Source organism: Pagrus pagrus (assembly GCF_965226575.1).
Source record: "Pagrus pagrus genome assembly, chromosome: 22".
In the NCBI taxonomy this organism is placed as follows: domain Eukaryota; kingdom Metazoa; phylum Chordata; class Actinopteri; order Spariformes; family Sparidae; genus Pagrus; species Pagrus pagrus.
The window spans coordinates 19,133,334-19,146,358 of record NC_140204.1 but is presented as its reverse complement, the minus strand read 5'-3'; the positions used below and the strand labels follow the sequence as shown (position 1 = coordinate 19,146,358).

The following is a 13,025-nucleotide window of genomic DNA, read 5'->3' as shown; positions in this document are numbered from 1 at the left end:
CTGAGAACCATATAAGGCTTACTCTGAGCTGTATTTGGCAAGGGTTTTTATTTAAATACACACGGGGGAAATCTTTGCAACAGCCAAAGATTGCCAGGCCAGTGTTCAAAAGACAACTGTCTCCTGAAGAGGAATAAGGAGGCACTCAGTCAAGAGAAGACTGGACTTGACAGTGCGGGCTGAGTTCGCAGGGAAAAGATTATTAGCCACACAAGCTGCATGGCTCCAGGGATGGGGGGGGGGGATTGGTAGACCACTTTGGACCAGACTGAAATATCTCAACAATCATAGGATGGATTCCAATGAAATGTGGTGCAGATATCCAGGCTCTCAAGAATCCTAATGACTTTGGTGATCCCTTTTTTTTGACCAGCATGTTAAAACCCTAACCCATAACTTTGAATGGTCAATATTGCTCACAATGAAGCAGTTTGTAGTTTGTTTGTTTGCCGCCAACCTTTCATTCCTCTCTCTGCCTCATATTTTACATGCAGCTGTGAGTCATGCCTCCTGCAGACACTCCCCGCTGATTCCTCTATTGTAGAACGCATCACTGAATTCTGTTCTCGCCAACAGGAAGTGCACACACTGTGTAATTAATTGATGACACACTTTTCCTTAATTTCATATTCTGTCCTTGCGGCAAATAGCTGGGACTCTTTTTGGGAATGTGCGCGTGTGTTTATTCCGTTTGAAGAAGCACTCGCAACATTAAAAACGGGGGCACAGCTTCAGCGATTCTTTGACATTTAAATAACGCTGGGAGTCGAATGAGCCGCTAAACGCTATTGTCTATTTGTGAAATCTGGTATCTCAAACTTAGGTTATTACCATTCCTTCAAATGAATTGAAGTTTTAATTGAAGTTTTATGCTTTTGTGTTTCAGACAATGTAACAACCCCACGGGCCCTTAAAAGCATTTGTATAATGCGAAAAATGTGTCATCGCCCAGGTAAAACGAGACAGTCTTAATTCCTGGAGATGCAGGGTTTTCCCCTGACAGCAGTATTATCTTAAAGAGCTCTCGGTAGGCATCTTAAAATGCTAATACCTCTAAGCCTTTTTAAATTAAATTTATTTTTATTCACAATTTGTGCCACCTAATGGGAAATGACTGCGTTTTATGTGTGTGTGTGCGCAAGTCATCAAAGCACTGCGGTGACTTTTCTCCTTCTCTCCACATCTCTTGGTTTAATCTCTAATTCCCCTTTTTACAGCTTTACCCCCTCTTTCTCTGCGGCTCCAGGCTATCATCTCCTTTCAGGCTGTGCTATGTGCACAATGAACCCCACAACTCCCATTAAACCCTCCCCGTCTTAAAATCTTTGCAGGATTCGGCCTGAATGTGTCCAGCAGACAGACCTGTGCCACTCTGATGAAGTGGGAGACGACGGCCGCTCTCTGCGGGGCGGTGGGCTTGCTGAGTACCATGAGCTGGATCCACTGGGAGACGCTGTTGAAAAGGGTGATAAAACGCTCCAGGATGGGGTTGTCCACGGTGCAGCCGTGCATCACAAAGCTGTGGTAGTCCTGAAACTAAAAGGAGGAAGGAGGCGTTGGCAAAGTTAGTTTCACTCGGTTGAATTAAATAACAGCATACTTACATCACAGTATTTCCATGAAACTTCTGAGAATGTTAAATGTCATATCAGCAGCAATTTTTTTGTGAGGAACGACAAAAATTCTGCATCCAGCTTGCAGACAGATCAGCACAGCTGGACTCGTACTTATATTCAACCTTGAATGTATTATTAAAGGGGCGCTCATATGCATTGTATACGTGGCACACTGTAAATGAGGATCCTTCTTCTTCTTCTACTTGAGAATATATTTGGCTCTGTTGCTTCATTTATGGGACGGCTTTTTAAAAACATTTCTCCTGTATTTCTCTCAGCTTAAGAGAAGTACAAAATTAAACTCTACGGCTCGTTAAAGGCGTAGTTTGATATTTTGGGAAATGGGCTTGTTTGCTTTCCTGCCACGACATAGACGAGAAGATCAAAACCACTCTCATGTCTGCACAGTATGTATGCAGCTGGAGCCAGCAGCTGGATATCTTAGCTTAGCATAAAGATTTGAAAAAAGGAGTGAACAGCTAGCCTGGCTCTGCCAGGACGTTATTTACTTTATTATATCTTGGCCAAGTATTTTTACCTTTGAAATAAGCGCATTTCACAAACTGCCAAACTATTCCTTTAAGGCAGAAATGTAGACATTAAAGCAGCTAGCTGGCTGAGTCACTGACCGATTGAGCAAATCTTTAATCTGGGAAATATAGAAAAAAATAATTTGTTTTCACATCATCTCAATGCAGAAACGTACCAATCCTGCACATTTGGACCAGTAGATGCTCCATAGTTTATTTTATTGGGGCTTACATTATAGCCATGGCTACTTCTTCTACTTTGTTTTATTTTGAGCAAGAATCTCTTTTAGAAGAGAGACAAAGACAAAGCCAAAACAAATCACTACCACTGCCCCCATATTGCCACCAACGCCATCACACTTGAATAAATTATCTAAAATCTATCATTAAAATCAGCACAAACCCAGTGATTGCCTTCGCCTCCCAAAATAAAACTCAAAGAGCAAAATGTTTCCAGACAACAAATATAATTACTGCCAGTAAAAAAATCTGAATTTAACCACGATTGCTTAGCAACTACAATGAGCCTGCAGCGTGCAAAATTAAATTCAAAGAATTCAAGAGCTGTGTACATCACACGAGTTACGCAGATTTGACTGCGGTCGAACTAACCAGGATCTTGCAGAAGGATTTGTACTCCAGGTAGGTCAGGTGTTCAGCCAGTTCACAGGAATCAAGGTGATCAAACAGCAGGGACATCTTCCTCTTTTTGGACACCGATGGGACACGCTGAGTCACCTGCCGCTTCCATTTATACGATGGCCTGAGAGGGATAAGAAAGCACATCGAAGCTGCAGAACATGTTGTGAAAAGTTTTCTTTTCTTTCTTTTGGAAAACACCACAACAGATTCAGAAGATTAACTTTATAGCCACTTCTCAGTATAGAGCTGAACCTGTGGTGGCGTTCGATATCAAAGCATGATGAAGAGGGATGAAGTAAACTACAACCATCCAACTTTTTCTATAAATGCAGAATTTCCTTGTTTGCAAACCAGCTGCATTACAGTAAGTCACAAATGTGCTCCACAAAGCCTCCTCCTTATGGAACCCTAAAGGGAAGTTGAGGTCACACAGAACTAGCTTTTATGGGAAAAGGAGAAGTCAGTGACCCTGCATAGCACAGCTCAGCGATGTCTGAGAACAGGCAATAAAAGGGCACGCTGACATAAACACCCACAGACAGAGGCATTCATTCACAGTGTCAACGACATGCACAGCTTTCAGCTCCACACTGTCACTCACACACTGTCGAGGTCAATGAGCTGACTCTGTCTCTCGTTGCCCTCCGTGGTCAAGAGGTCTTTAAAGCCTTTGATCTGGTCTTCCAGCTCCGGGTTCAGATTGAACTCTGCTGGAAACTCAGAGAGCCAATACCTGCAGGGCAGAACAAAGGGATGAAGAGAGGGAGAGTGACGATGAAAACTAGGGGAGGAAGGTCGACGCAATGATGTTGACTGTTGCGAACACTCAGCGCAAGGCCTCGGTTTATATGATGATAAAAGTGTCTTTTCAAGTCATACAATTTCTGCATGACATGCAGACACTGTCAATATTCAACTGGAACACTCATAAATCAAGTACGTCAGCTCAAAGTTCAGAGAGAAGTAGCACAGGATGGGGTAAAAGAACGAGCGACAGTTTCTTACTTGACAAGGTGACATATTCTTGTTCGGCGCTCGGCAGTGCAGCTCTCCTCTTGAGATCTAATCCATAAGTTGAGGTGCAACTTTGATGAAATTGTCTGCAAGATTGCAACTGTTCTCGCCCCTTTTTCAGACTATGACAAGTGGCACTTGAATAATTAAGATTAAACAGATCTGAAGAAAAAGGCAAACAACAGGCTGTAAACTGTTCTTCCTCAAGGTCCCTTAATTCTTTTGATTCTCAAAGCCCGATGCAAGTGCTCCATTGCTCTGTCAGCAGCATGTGAAGAGATATTTGTATTCAAACAGCAAGTAATACATAAAACATCCCTGAGGTAGCAGAAAAAGAAAGGTGAAGGATACTTGAGTACAAGATTCTTAGTCATGTCGGTCGATGGGATGTACCAAGGCTGCATCATGAGAAACATGCGGACCAAGGAGGCATCCTTCAAAGCGCCCTTCTCATCTAGAAGAAGAAGAATATAGCATGTCACTCATCATCAGGAAGGTCACAGCACAGGCATCGCCTGCTATTATTGCTCGTCTATTCTGGTAGTCAGCTTGAGTCATTGCCTGATCACATACTACACATTGCTGCAGGTATTTTTCGAAATTCCAAATAACTGACATGAAATACAGAAAATTAAACATATAAATTGCTTTTATGGGCTCGCTTTAGAATAAAACGTATTATCCATATAAAAATACATCAGGTTTAAATGACCGACCGAAGGCTTGGATGCACGCTTCCAGCAGCTCGTCCACTGTGGCCGACTGCTCCGACAATATGGACTCCATCGTTCCTTTCCTCGTTGTTTTTTCCCTCGTTTCTCTTTCTCCGGTTTGACTCTCGTGGCTCTCCCTGAACACAAATGAAGATGAAAGAGAAAAGGATCAAAGGCGAGAAAAAAAGAGAATAATTGTTTAACAAAGACAGAGAAAATTATATTCACAGCGGACGCATGTTCAGAATAGTTGTGCGGTCAGTTGTTTTGCATCTTGCTCCACGCTGCACCGCGTGAGTGAGGTAATCAGTGACTGTTTACACTACATTTACTGGCTGGTAAAATTTTATTGGGATATGTGCCTGTCAGTGTCATTCCCTGCTGAAATGATGGTTTGATTTGACCCAATAAACCAAGCTGTCAATCTGCAAAACCTGAACCGAAACTCGTTCTACTTGAAAGAGCCCAATTTAGAGTAATTGGTGCGGCTTTCAGCGGAGACACAGGCGTTGCATTTTTATTACACTTGAAAATTTTAGACAAAGGTGTCGATATAATAACGAGTAGCGACAGCAACAACACCTTCTTGTCTCCCTTACTTTCACACAAGCAGCCATACGGAATAAAGTTCTTGATTTTAATGAGGAAAAGAGTTTTTAGGTGACCCAAACACATGATAAATTTAAAAAATACGATGCTTTGACATGGCTTAAACTACATAATAGTATTTAAAAGTAGTTAAATTAGCTCCACCTAAAATAAGTAAAGACTGCATGTACATTAAAGGTGCAATATGTACGAATTTTATTGTAAAACACTCAAAAATTTATCAAAATTACCAACCGAATGTGAACAAAAAATGTTGTTAGCATGCTTAACAGCTAGCCGCTAGCCAGTTTGTACCTTAAGCGGTGATAGCCCTATAGTAAACAACACAAACACTAACAGAGTCCGTTAATATGACCGCTAGCTGCATGTCAACTGAGCTTACTAGCTACAGTTAGCAGCAGTTAGCAGTTACCCTCGTAATATGCTGCCCCCTATTTGTTTGGAGTACAAATTGTTATTCTAATTCTAATTCTTCGATCTTGCACCTTTAATGCACAATTAAAATACAAGAATATAATATGTAAGAATATTTCATTAGTAGGGTCATGCATCTGCACAACTACCTTGACTGTTTGCAAGTACAAATTGCTATTCATGCTTACATCCTTTTACTCAACTAAGATTCTAAATGCAGGTAGTTTTGGTTTTTTCACACTGTGGTTTTGCTACCTCAAAAGTAAATGTCCTGTCCTGTCCTTTCACACGTCCCATCTTTACGACCGTGAACCCTGAGAGAGGAGTGGTAAACATGTTGCACTGATGCATACTTGGCACACGAATGAAGTCATTTTGACGGCCGAATTTGACAGCATGTAGGCCGCTCAGCTTGCTTTGACCTCGGTGTGACTTGCTAGAAAAACTGATAGAGAGCCACAAGCACAATGAAGAGGAAACCACAATTTAGTATCTGTTGTTGTCGCTCCCGAGCAGCTTGTGGCACGCAACACAACACACTGTGGGCATGCAAGTATTGAATGCAAATATTTTGACATTCATGATTACTTTTCATTCCATCGCACTTTTATCGCAGAAATGAGTTAAGAAAGAAATGTAAAGCAGTATGTTTCTTGGTGATTGGGTAAGACCTCACAGCAGGAAACCATGGCAACCACAGATTACTGTCCAGTCACACACGACATATACACACACACCTCAACACACACAAATACGTTTTTTTACCTTGAGAAGTGCAGTTTAAGAGTAAGAGTAGCCTGAGGGAACCTTTTTTTTTTTTTTTGCTGTAATCCTAGATGCGTTCAGTGTGTCTGAAGAGGTAGAACACTAATCCTATCTTCTATATAGGTTACAGCTAGATCTGGTGGTAAAACAGGGGATAAAGGAAGCCACTGCATATTTTGGTTCATTGCTGATACGCGTGAAGGTAACGCTGAGGTTACGCTTGAGTGACAAAGTTAGGGCCACAGAATCCACAACAACACACCCCGCTGCTGCTGCATCCACTAATGGCTCTTCAATGTTGTGGTTCTGTCGAACGGTGTGATGAGTATGTGTACGTATCTATTGTGCCTGACACAATGAAGCCATCCACTGCGCTGTCTCTGCTGCAACGCGGTGGGCGGACACACTCAATTACAGGCTTCACGAGCTGTCTCGGCCGCACACACACATACGCACACACGTTTCTGCAGGAATGGAGTGAAAACAAGAGATAGAGGGAGAGAGGGAAGTGTAAGACTAAAGCTTCAATCATCAGTCATACCGTGAGAGTGAGCGAGATTCGGTATGATAATGAGTAGGGGAAATAGTGAAATGAGATGAGATTCAAATCTGTGGCTTTATAAAAAGATGTGGTCGGATCACGGAGAGATAAAGTGGGAAGAAGTTGCAGACTGCCGGACCGGGCTATGCCAGAGGACAACGTACATCACGTGACGCTAGAAAAGACATCTGTCATTAATATTCAGATTTATTGCTTATTTTGTTGCGTGGCAAATCACACTCTTGAGTGAAATATTTGTCATCATTTGGACGCTGTTTTGTATTCTTCCGTAGGCATGAATGAATTGTGCATGCAGACAACACAAACAAACATGGGGAAGATGGAAGAGTGGGCTAATTTCAAACAAGAGAAGCACTCTGACCAGCCAAGACGATTGACCTATACAAGCCTGTGGACGATTTGTTGAAGTTTGTTTGATGCTGATGTTTTTCCTAAAGGACTCCGGTCTGATTTTCAGGGGAAATCCAAAGGATGTGATTTTACGCACGTTCTCAAGTGCCTTATCTCAGTGTCTCCACGCTAACAGAGAACGTTAGTTTAGAAATGGAGTCCGCAGTTCCACAGAGTCCCTTCAACTCCTGGGTGGAAAACCCTGCATCGCACCCTTGCCTACATACAACGTCATTAACTGTATACAACTCATTCATCTAAATGCATGTTTGATGTTTTAATATCTCATTAATAACAACACTTTTACTAATGTTAGTATGGAGACCTAATTCAAAAAGTGTTCCATGTTTACATTTGACATTTTATATACCAATATTTATGTTTAGCCTTTGTCTGCTGCTACAATTCAAACAGTTCTACTGATTTTGACCATGTGCACATTTTAAGTGTTTTCTATTTTCCTTTTTTATATTTCATGCATTAATATGTAGTATTTTGTGACATGCTATATTGAACAGGTTCTTAATAAAAAGAAAAAAAAAATCAAATATGAGAAAGTTACTTTAATATGTTGAGTTCAGAATGTCATAATAAATAGATCACGTGCTAATTTCTATATGCATCATTACCTGGAAATGAAACGAAATGACCTATATCAGCAAGATTTTGATTGTATCACACAACCCTCGTCTGGCCACAATCGAAATGACGAACTGTTGCTATAGATAGACATGAAAGTTCCTGGGAGGGATGCGAAGGTCACCACAGGACTGTAGCTGTAGAGCAGTGCTATAACTCTGAAACCTCAAAGAAAACACACCAAGGCCTGTGACATCTGGCTTACAAAAAAACAGCAGTATTTCTATTTTCACTTCTGGGTCTAGTTTCTCCGAGAACAGATACCACCGCTCACATCTCATGAATATACCAGGAAAGGAAGTAGAGTGGCCTTGGAGTCTCTTATAGCCACACAGCAAGAGCCATTACTAATGATAAGAGTCATCTACATCTGAGCTGAATGCATTTCTCTGTGACAAAATGGGCATCTGTTTCACTTTCATCTATAGCTGAGAACAGTCTGTCCTTAAGAGGCGAAATGTTGCGGCTGCTTTTAACTGTGTCTAATCTGGCACTGTGGCACAGGCTGTGCCGGTCTTGATGATGATACCATCTTGCCATAGTCGAATACACATTCATCATCTCACCGACAGGATCTCTCTGCTGTAACCCAGAGAACAATCCTCTCTCTCAGGAGACTTCAGATTCTGATTTATCCTTAATAAGCGTCCCCTTCTGCCTTTCTTTAAGTATTTTCCCCACAGTGTGATTTCTAATAGTGTTTCATATAGCTGTGAAGCCGCAGATTGAATGTTAGGTAGCACACAGTGTGAGGGCTTTGGTGTTATCCCTGGTTGCCTGGTGACGACCATCCAGGGCCATCGATCAGGCAGATTAGGGGAGGGTCGGGGGCGCAGCTGGGATAAAGGGGAAGTTGACAGGAGCCTGGTCTATCCTGGCCATGCAGGATCTGCAGAGTGCTGCTGGTTTAGCGGGCAGTGAAAATGTCACATCCTCTGGCCAGACAGACACATTCTCAGTACAGTTTTTCTCATGCTCACTAACTTGCAAAGAGTAAAACTGGTTCACCACTGTGCACGCCTTCTTTAACCTGAAAAGAACTTTATTTACGGCACAAAACTGCACACAGACTGTATAAGCAAGAAAATGCATCGCACTGACCACAGCTTGTCTGCACTGGACAGTTAAATATAGGGCTGCAAATAACAATTGCTTCCATAAAAATAGATCTGTTGATTATTTTAATCAACAGAGTAAAAGGGGGATTTCACCATTTTTAAACAATAAAGTGTGTTTACAGGTCTTGGGGAGTACTACTGCATATGTGAAAACGTAGTTTAAAGCCTTTTGGGGTTTGGATAAATCTAATTCAGTTATGTAAGTCAGTTGCCAAACTGCATTGTTGGTAATCAAAAGGCAGTCCACTGCTTAAGCATTGCACTTCTATAATACTGTTTAACTCATTAAGGGCAGTTAACCAGAGATATTGCAAGCATTCTTCTTCCTTTTCAAAAGCTGGTGCCTACATTACCAACAATGCAACTTTGCCACAGAGTGACATCACTGGAGGGAATTTATCAGATAACATGCAGCATCTTCTTGATCCACGAAGGACTTTGTTCTACTTTTGTCACATATGTAGTAGTGCTCCCTGAAACCTGTCAACACACTTAAATATTGAAAATTGGTGGAGTTACCCTTTAAATGGTTGAGGGCTGCTGCTAATGATTATTTTTTATTGTTGATTATTCTGCAGAGAAAAAAAATTCTAGAGCTTAATTTTCCTTTGACTTGTCCAAATAATAGTCAGTAACAACACATAGCAAATGGTTGACATTTTAAATTCAATCAAACAATTAAACAATACTTTGATTATGAAAATTGTCAATTAGTTTTGTTCCGGCAAATGAATGACGTTGATAAACAAAAGTCACGGCGGCCAGCGCATTCAACACATTCATTAGCATTTACTCGCACACAGCAACACATCCAAATACAATTCATGAATATTGATATAAAGTGAGTACATCACTTTGGGTGTGCTTGCCTGTTTCTTGTCTAAATCACATCAGGTTGCTCTGTACGCCCAACAAAGCACACACACACTGAAGGCAACTGGCTGCATAAATCAGAGCCTTTTCATGAATTAAAATTGACGCTAGTGCTGATTGATGACAAGACACTGACAAACACGCAGTTAATGATATCCATCCTGCTATTGATATTGCCATAATGGGCTCATTTCCATGCTAGTTAATACCCTGAGCTAATGCACAGTCACCATACAGCTATTGATTTAGTTTCATTCTCTCCCCACTGGCATTTAGGGAAAACAAGTTTGATTGATGTGTTCAGATGTGGATGCATTTATTCACTGTGATTAGCAGTGAGGCAGGCATTGAAATCACACACAGTCTGGTCACTGTGCCTCCGACAAACATGTTTAAAGGGTTTTATCTGCAGCACTTTTAGCTGGGGATAGTGCTCTGCAGACGGCAATGTGACTGACACTGGTCATTAAGTCGGGGATTAACGCAGCTCCGAGTGAAATGCCATCTACAGCCACCATCAGCTCAAAACAATGTGTACAAAACTTTGGTTTATGACCATAAACCTATAAAATTACTAAAAATCTATGAATACAAAATTATCTGTCAAACGTCAGCATGTTAGCATTTTTAACATTGGGGCTGTCGGTGGCAGCTAGTTGCTGTAATCTTTCAAATGTGCTCAAGTGCAGCTTTTTGTCCAAGACACAGGAAACATAAGACGATGCCACATTTGATGTCTGTTTAATTTGTCTGGGCCCTCAGGTAACGAAAACACAGCGATTCTTAGTTTCAGGTAATTATACGCTAACGCAAACGTGATTATGAATATTCGGCAACATTTCGGCCCCTAAATCCACTTATTTCCTCCACACTGGGCTTTTACTCACTGTAAAACATGTTGTCTTGCATACTGTACATTTAGCATGTAATGGTATGCTGTATGTCAATGTCTGAAAAATCCATTTTTACATTTCTCCACCCAATCCAACCTGGTGGCACACATTTTAAAATGTAGCTTAAAGGCTGGTAAAGGCAGTCAACGATTTAACAAAAAAAATACTAATAAATGAATATGAGTATGGTAGTTTATTAACTAAAACTCTGACTCTTATTTCTAAAGTGAGGGCCAGTATTCTGCAGCTTTATCTCCTCTTTCTGTCCTTGAGCGGCTGTGTGGATAGAATTACAAGACCGCAAAACACGTACAAACACCACTTCTTCATATTATGCGCACACCACCCTTATCTACAGCCCAACACCCCTTAGTTTGTTTCAGGAAGTTGTAGCAAGGGTGTCGCATGATGGGACAGATATAGTTCTCCAGAGGGGCCTACCGAGCTGCTGGTGGCAGGCTCTATTTACAGACTGCAGGGTACTGAGAGCAGGAAGGGGAACATTTCCTTTTCCCTGGACACGCAGAATGCCACATCGGTGGGGGGGCACCGGCTGCAAACTGAGATTAGCAGCTATAGTTGCTCCTTGGGGAGGGAGGGGGGAGGCAGAGGGAAGAGAGGGAGAATGGGAGATAAAGAGGGGGACTGGGAGGCAGGAAGAGACCGTATGTGCTACCTCGTTTCAGCCCAGTCAAACGTGGAAAGAGACAGTTGGCTAAAGAGGGGAAATATGAAATAGGGTGGGATAGTAATGACCAAAGGAAAACAAAAAGATCCAGCTTGAATCTCTTTAAAGCAAATGGAAGCAGTGCTACTGATACTGTATGTGAAGGAGGCAAGCAGGACTTTTACATTTACAAGTTGGGGTGAAAACCGCGCACATTTCACAATGTCTTGCTGGGAGACATAGCAGCTGGCAGAGTGTTATGTTTCATTACGTCCTCCAAAATGAAAAAAGTCACGCATCCTGTTTCACATCTGGCACACTCTTGAATCTCAACCCACTGACTTCAAATGAAAAGTGTAACATGTGAGACAGAAAGGGCACGGCTGCAGATCCCATGTGCCATTACAATATCTGCCCCCGAACGCGACAATGTATCATTGTGTCAGGCTGTTTTTACTGCTTTGTTTTCAGGCTTCCTGCTCAAACTTCTGTCCTTTTTCGCAGATGTGAAAGTTCGCTTCATAACAAATACCGGAAGGGTGTGTTGGTATGTGTGTGTGTGTGTGAGTGAAATGTGGCGAGTGTATGTGTGGGTCTGCATTTTTTTTTTAACCTTGTTACAATCACATATGGAGTAGGATTCAGTTCTCTTAACAATTCAAAGTTTTTTCAGCGCAATAAATATCTCGTAACATATTATTTGGTTTCCTCACATTTTCCTCTCTCCTTTTTGTCACTCTGACAGTTATCTCTCTGACACACACATAACTTCCTTCTCAAACTGTGTGATGAGTGAAAGATGAGAACACATGGTGCATTGTGCAAAAGAGCCAACGTGGCAAATCATCTTTTGCAAGAGAACGTTAGAGCTCGTCTCTCACCCGGGCCATTTCTGCCAACCGTTTGTCAATTCCAAAGCTAACGCCATCAGGATGCTTTTTCTGCCTTTTCTGCTTTTCTGTCATGCTGAAGTCAGGAGCCTCACTTCCTGTTGTTACAGTTTTTCATCTCGGGTGAACAAATGTCATCCAATTGCATCACAGTAACCTGAAACATTCATCTTTGCCAGAAGGAAAGATGCGATTTAAGGAAACATTTATGAAAAGCTGGACGCCTTCCTTTCTCCAAAATTATAACACATTTCTTTGTATGCATTTTTGTCAAGGTAGATGAGAAGCATCACTCTCATATCTATACAGCATAGAGCCAGCAGCTGGTTAGGTTAGCTTTACATAAAGACTGGAAATAAAGGAGATCAGCAAGACAGGCTCTGTCCAAAGATAAGGCAATCCTCCTACCAGCACCTCTAAAGCTCATCAGTGTGTGTAATCAGTGTAAAGATCAAGTGTTGAAACCAATTCTTGGCTTGGGTTCAGTACCTTCCTGGATTCTACCTAGCAAACCTGTTTCCAGTTTTCATGATTAGGTAAGTTGGCCGCAGCTTCACACGAGAGTAGTAGCGATCTTCTCATCTAATGCTTTGCAAGAAATTGAATGAGCATATTTTACCAAATCTTGAATTATTCCCTTAAACTCAAGCTTCTTTTTCTGCGCAGTAAGTTCAAATAAGCAAAAAAGAA

General features: G+C 41.6%; 1 protein-coding gene across 4 annotated transcripts in view; it reads right to left on the bottom strand.

Annotated features, from left to right (window-relative positions):
* LOC311252168 (RAS guanyl-releasing protein 2-like) overlaps nt 1-13,025 on the bottom strand; it is a 39,276-nt gene that overhangs the window by 21,870 nt on the left and 4,381 nt on the right. For all 4 annotated transcript variants that reach the window (XM_084345089.1, XM_084345090.1, XM_084345088.1 and 1 more), the window contains exons 2-7: nt 4,519-4,652; nt 4,154-4,256; nt 3,794-3,850; nt 3,390-3,521; nt 2,759-2,909; nt 1,363-1,536 (exon numbers count right to left, since the gene is read on the bottom strand). In XM_084345089.1, coding sequence (XP_084201215.1) covers nt 1,363-1,536; nt 2,759-2,909; nt 3,390-3,521; nt 3,794-3,850; nt 4,154-4,256; nt 4,519-4,588 — 687 coding nt within the window. In that variant the 5' untranslated portion in view covers nt 4,589-4,652. The remainder of the gene's footprint in view (nt 1-1,362; nt 1,537-2,758; nt 2,910-3,389; nt 3,522-3,793; nt 3,851-4,153; nt 4,257-4,518; nt 4,653-13,025) is intronic.